This window comes from Anopheles maculipalpis, chromosome 2RL (genome assembly GCF_943734695.1).
Source record: "Anopheles maculipalpis chromosome 2RL, idAnoMacuDA_375_x, whole genome shotgun sequence".
NCBI classification, from domain to species: Eukaryota; Metazoa; Arthropoda; class Insecta; order Diptera; family Culicidae; genus Anopheles; species Anopheles maculipalpis.
In genome coordinates this window covers 60,996,876-61,003,472 of record NC_064871.1, presented here as the reverse complement: position 1 = coordinate 61,003,472, position 6,597 = coordinate 60,996,876, and the positions used below count along the sequence as shown (strand labels likewise).

Here is a 6,597-nt window from a genome sequence, read left to right as displayed (position 1 = left end):
CATGCTAAGTGAAAAAAAATCACGCGCAGCTCAACCGGAAGAACTGTCAGAACGGTGCTAGGCTGTTCACGAAACAAAGAATGCCACTAACAGCGATTTCGCAAACTAAGCTAAGCCAAAATCTCTCACTATCAGAAACTCATATGAGGCGATATGTCCTTGTGGGTATATTTCACAAGCGGTTTAGATGACAGCCGTTTGTTGATAATGATAGGTTGTCACACGATCATTCGCGATTATACCGGTAGATTTTCATCCCAGACACTAGGTGGCGCTGAAATGCCAGAAGAAGGTAATTGTTGCATGATGTTTTGATGCAATTGATGTTGCATAAAATTATCTCTTTGAACGATACATGTCACTCTTCGTTCTGAAGAATACAAATGAACAGAAAGATTGCTGTAGAAAAGCTACAATAGCTCAGTTAAACCTCCATCATTCAAGCAATTCGAAAATTTGGAATATTTGAAAACGCTTTAAAAGAGTCTGAGGAGTAGGGATCATAATGCAAAAATAACCAATCTTGGTAACAGGAATCGGCATTATTGGCTAAGATATAGACTAGTAACATGTGATTATTTGTGAACATTTCAAAATTTAAGAAATTTACTTTATTTCATGATAATTCACAGTATAATATTAGTATTCATGCACAATATATTCCCTGCACTTTGTTCACCACCTCGATAGAACACGTATTACAGACTTTTCAGTTCAAATTGCTTATTTTGATCCACATTCCATAATGAGGTGATTAATATTCAATTGTAAGATTTCAAAAAGTTGCGTTTGATGATGAATATAAATAAATGATTTATATTCGAACAAGACTATCGTGGAAGTCTACCAAAAATCCTATTCCTTTTTTTCCCTTTCATAAGTTGCTTGCACATTTTCAATCACAATTCATACTTTATTTTAAATGCCTTACATTACATACCTCCTGTTGACCCTCGTTTGCATTTCATAGTATCGTACCTATGGTATTACATATAAATTAGTATAAAAATATAGACTAAAGCTTAAATGGTTTGTGTACGAGCTGCAGATACACAACAGCTTTATATCCAAATATATACAGAATAGCTGAAAATTTGACCTTCATGTATATGGTATGTAATGATGGGCGACCACACACCTTGTCGATACCTTATTGCTACTAAATTTTATTGCAGTGCGATTCCTCATGCGATGGTTTTGACGGCGAGCGGTACAATCTTTGGCAAATATGGAAATTTACTTCTGTTTCTTTCCCAGTATTTTTTGCAATCCTTTCGACATAAAGAACGGTCGCTCGGCACTGCCATCATTCCGCTCGATATCTTCCACTGTAAAAAGAAAGCAAGAAAAAAGGCACATTTGAATATTTCGCTACAAACCATATCCATGCGTTTGGATTTTTTGGATGTGCCTAAACACTTACAAAAGCACAAAAATAGGGTGTCAACAGCAACGGAATAAACGCTGAAAAATATCGATGCTATGATATATGTTCCAATGAACACAAATACAGCTGGTACGAACGGATAGTTTAGTGGCGTTTTCGGTAGGTCACTATCGAAATACGTGTACGTTACAGCCGCCATACCGGAAGCAAGCAGCAATTTAGATAGGAAGAACAGGAATCCTGTCACCTTGTCCAAAGCAATTACTCGCAACACGTTACGGGTGAGCAAGCTGAACGCATCCTTTGCACTGGAGCAAAAGTTTTTCCCATAAATTGCACACATGATGTACGCATTCGTGTTCAAAAATTTCAAAAAGCTTTCCAAGCACCAGAAGAAACACCGGCAGCAACAAAGTATGGCACGAGTTACTCCGTTATCATAGCGTTTCAATTTGTGGTCCAGATATTCGAGGAAAGCTCGGATAATTTTACAGATGGCAATTATCAGTGAACCGAATGCCAGCGTGCCCAGATGGTAAAAGATCGTACGTGTGACACCACGCGTTAGAACGAAAAATGGGAGTCGAGACTTCTGGCGCGTCCAGTACCAAGTAGCAAAGGTGAACGCTAATACCATTTCGCTGAACGCAGACACAAAACAAATGCACCAGAAAAATCCAAGCACGTTTAAAGCCTAAAAATATAATGAAAAAAAACGCGACATTATTAACCAATATCAGTTCGCGTACAAAATCGCACAGTGCTTTAAACTAGCATATTTACATGAAAGTAGCCCACTATTTTCGGACTGTCCACTTCCTGAAAGTGACAGGCTGCATCGATGCATCGGTCTTGATCGTAGGCTCTGCTTGTATCTCTACAATTTTCATTGAATACGATTGGATCGCAAATGTCTCCTTCCTTGTAGCCGTTGCTGCACATACAACTAACCGATGAGTTAAGACCATTGATCTTGTACACGGGATCCCCAATGGATGCCAGGAACAGCAGCACTAGCAAAGCAAACACAATAACTGCCGCCTGCAGTACCCATGGTACAAGGGGGAAAAAGACGGTGGAGTAGCTTGCACTAACAGCTCTGAAAATAAAATAAAAGAGAAGCAATTAACAATACAACCTAATAAATGTTTAACATGGGCAACATACTTGCTGCCTTCCTTCACAAGAGCAATTGCAATAACGATCCTTTTCCGCAGAACCAAAACTACCAGCAGTAGGACAATCAGTATAACCGATAAGACAATCAGTATCCAAAGCCAGGTTTGATCCGACTTAAACCAAGAGTTTACCAGCGAACTAAGGTTGGGAGACACATTCACATGTGCTGCGACAGGATTGGCGCGAATTTTCTGGTATTCCCGGAAGCTGTAGTATACGCCGTAGCTGAGTGCAGCGATAACGCCTATAATAGAAATCCACACTAGGGGCTTCGCTATCCATCGAAGCATCGTTATGAGAATTAAACTAGCCAGGACAGAACATGCCACGAAGACCAATATCATACGCCACGATTCCAGTATGTCTTCCACAACCATTTGGCTTGTCTGTAAATGAGACAAACATTGGGTTTATATTATTCGATATTCATATATTTTTTTCATGCTAAATAAAAGCAACAAATAGTTAGCTCTACTCTTCTAAAATACTTTGAAAGGTTCTACAATACTAATTTGCATAAGTGTATGAAATTACAGTCAGTTCGCGACTTATGCGGATTTACATTTACGACAGTACTGAGAGTAAATCATATTTACGAAAAATAGATATCCATGGAACAAGTCCTTTACAGAAATGAAAATTGCCAAGAGTATAAATGATGTGAACAGCAATATGTTCAGGCCGCTCTATCGGAATAATAAAAAAAAAACTATGTGAACCGCAGTGTTCGAGATACGCGGATTTCTCTGGTTTGCATTATCCGCATGTGTTCGAGAAGTGACTGTAATTTATTATTTGAGTTGTAACTTGATTAATGAAGAAAGTGACCAAGATTTGTATGCGTTTGTGGTAGAGATGGTGAGGTATGGTATTATTAAATTTTGAAGTAAGTAGTTTATAAATAGTTTCAAATCAGGATCAAATCCTCGGCACGGTAAGAGCTAAGAGTATATTTTTAAAGCCAGTATAATTTAACAATAATAATATCAAATAACCCAGTTTGACCAATGGTTTGCTATAATGATGGCCGTTCACCTACCCCGATAAAAAGTTTTAAATTCTTTATCGCTTCGTCCACCGATCGCTGAACATTCCGCGCCCCATTAGCGATTGTTCCTACATCTGGAATGCAGCGCTTCGAGACTGACACATCGCATTCGATACCGATCGTGACATGACGTGTAAAGTTACCGTGGATTTAATGATAAAACGGGCGTGAGTGAGAATATATGGAAAGAAAAGATAGGGTAGGCAATATAAGTAAATAGAGCATAAATGGTAATAAAATGATGGTGAATAAAGATTGTTGTAGAATTTCGAGCGAAATTAATAAGCGTCTGTTAACAGAACAAAAGTACATAGTTGTGAAACCTCCCTTTCTAAGTTCAAACAATAATGCAAACAACTGTACAGCTAAAGGATTATTGGTTAATTTGAAACACACATCGTATTAGTACACTTCACTAGGTCATTAGCATTGATTATGGCTACAAGGTGACATAATTTTATATAGCACATCATAACGAACGGTAAAAAATGAACACAAACCTGATGGACGGTATTGTCTTTCGTTATGACGGATATGAGATTATTCACGTATCTTGCCAGAAAAGATTGTAGCTTAACAATTTTTTCTTCCAAAATGTTTTCGAGATCACGCTTTTCTTTACATTGTTCAGATGAAAATTTAATTTTGGTACTTGCTACTACTGGCTGCTGAGGGGATCGCTTGGGCCCAAGTGGGCATTGCACTTCCGGAATGTTAGATACGCATCGATTTGCCACTGGAAGTAATAGTAGTTGTAACGTTAACGAAACACAGTATCTTTTCTTAACCCCAAACATTAAGGCCTGGTTTGCATGATTTTACTTTTGTGTTTTCCATGGATTTTTTTAAAATTACCACACACACAGCACACAACCACAGTCCATGCGTTATTGCTTATCAATGACAAACGTTGTTGGCATTCAATCGAACATTAGTGTAGATTCGGGTTGTGCTGAATGGGTATTTATACTTACATGAGGTGCTTTTTTGAACTGTCTGTGCACATCTCTCCGCTGTGATGTATTCGCGTATAATTTGGCATGTCTTAAGGTCGATCTTTTTCACATTTTGCTTGCATATTAATTTTGCACGAATTTCGTTTAGATTCGATGGATTGCAGTTAGCAGACTCAAAGTCAAAATTTTCGTTAGGACATTCTCTAACACACACCTAAAAAATACAACACAAAAATACAGAGTGTAATGGGCAATAATAATTTTCATAAAAGTAATTCTTTACACATCTGCAGCACGATCTACATATCTAACCTGTGTGGTACTACAACCGGAAATCGGCACATCAATTTTGGCACACTCGGTAATGTTGAAGAACACAAGATACGGTTCATCACGAACTTCGCTGTCCACACCACATTTGCGACCATCGGAATCAATCGGCACAAGCAAACGATTTAAGTCACCATGTTGTACAGCTATTAGTAAGATAATGAATGTTACCATATCATTAGTCGGTTTGTCCTTTCCTCTCCCATCCCCATTCCACTTACCATAATAGGCTACGTATCCCCAAGCACATAAAAACGTGACAAATAAAAATAAACAGGGCAGATCCGTGCACGATCGTTTCGATAAAGGTCCTTTGAAGTCGGGGTCATATTTCAGTGGTTCCGCTGTTTTATTTTAAGATGGAAGAAATAAAAAAGCAAACATATTCAGTATATTCAGTATTAGACGTACACGAGTTATACCACCACATTCCATCGTCAGCCATTTCTGTAATGTACTCAAAATTGTGTCGGCGCTTACATTCAGTTGGATGCTGAACGTCTTCTTTCTCGTGTTTTGTCACACGATCGCTACTACCACAGCACAATCCCATGGCATAAATCAGTTTAAGAATCTGGAGATCTTCACCAACTCACTCACTCACTCTGCGGGCTCAGTCGAAATATCTATTGCAGCTTGTTTGCGGTTTTGGAGCTCTTGCAATGGCTTGGTCAAAAAGGCATACACTTATGATAAGATAAAGTGCTCTTATCTCACACCGAAATGTTTGATGCAGGCAAATGAAACAAACGCACGTATATACGCACTGAGGAAACTCACGCACACATAAAGTCATATAAAAACATAAACAAAACAAAGATATATAGTAAGGCACTCTTCAGAGCTTTGCTGTTGGTGTGGCGTTGAGATACTAAACTTGCATCGCTTATGCTTGAATAAAAAAGAAATAATTTTTTACAAATTTTAGCTTATTCACATCGTTTTTAGAGAAGAATTTCAACGTTGTCTACACACACTAAACACTCCACAGATGACAAATATGTCCAAACGTTTGAGATAATAATTAGCAACGATTCGAAATAGCGTGATTAGCTCATCAATATCACAAAGCACACTACTTTATTCGCCGAGAAATATTTTTTTACTGTTTAAATATATAAAAAGAGTTCCAATAACGCTGCTGCTTACAAAATATTGAACACAACACCGTACCGGGGTGCCGTATGATGTACGTTTACCACCGGGTTTTACATGCGATACACGTCACCATCGCACAAACAAGAAGCCCCTTAAATGTTCTGGGCAGTATTTCGTAATTCTCTGGCTCGTGGTACCAACCAAATTCAAGATTTCCTAGCAAACAGTGACACCTACGCACACTACGCTGTTCACACAAGCTAAACACACTACGCTTGTTCTCAGCGAGATTGTTGTTGGAACGCACTCTATCTATCGCTGATCACTTGTGTCACACATCGGCATTCGGTGTACGATCAACAGCTGAACGCACCGAGCTCCAAACCGCTACTGGCTCGTTATCCCATCGTTTTGCACATGGGCACACTGGGTATATTAGCAGCCAGCGTCAGACACACATTTACGGTGCTGACCATGCAAGTGTAAGCGTTATATGACGAAAGGCTGGCCTCCCCGTGCTGCCCTTCTAGCAGTCATTCGCAAGTGCTTCGTTTCATGGGAACTATACCATAGTTGGGGGTTAGGTTTGCGACTGGGAT

At 38.9% G+C, this 6,597-nt stretch overlaps 1 protein-coding gene across 1 annotated transcript; it reads right to left on the bottom strand.

Moving 5' to 3' along the window:
- Positions 1–1,222: 1,222 nt before the first annotated feature.
- Positions 1,223–5,456, bottom strand: LOC126559758 (choline transporter-like 2). The gene is made up of 9 exons (XM_050215931.1): positions 5,381–5,456; positions 5,122–5,244; positions 4,883–5,046; positions 4,589–4,784; positions 4,115–4,350; positions 2,555–2,952; positions 2,171–2,486; positions 1,424–2,081; positions 1,223–1,328 (listed from the first exon to the last, which is right to left on the bottom strand). The coding sequence occupies exons 1-9, from the start codon at positions 5,451–5,453 to the stop codon at positions 1,237–1,239; spliced, it is 2,256 nt and encodes a 751-aa protein (XP_050071888.1). The 5' UTR covers positions 5,454–5,456; the 3' UTR covers positions 1,223–1,236.
- Between the last annotated feature and the right edge of the window lie 1,141 nt (positions 5,457–6,597).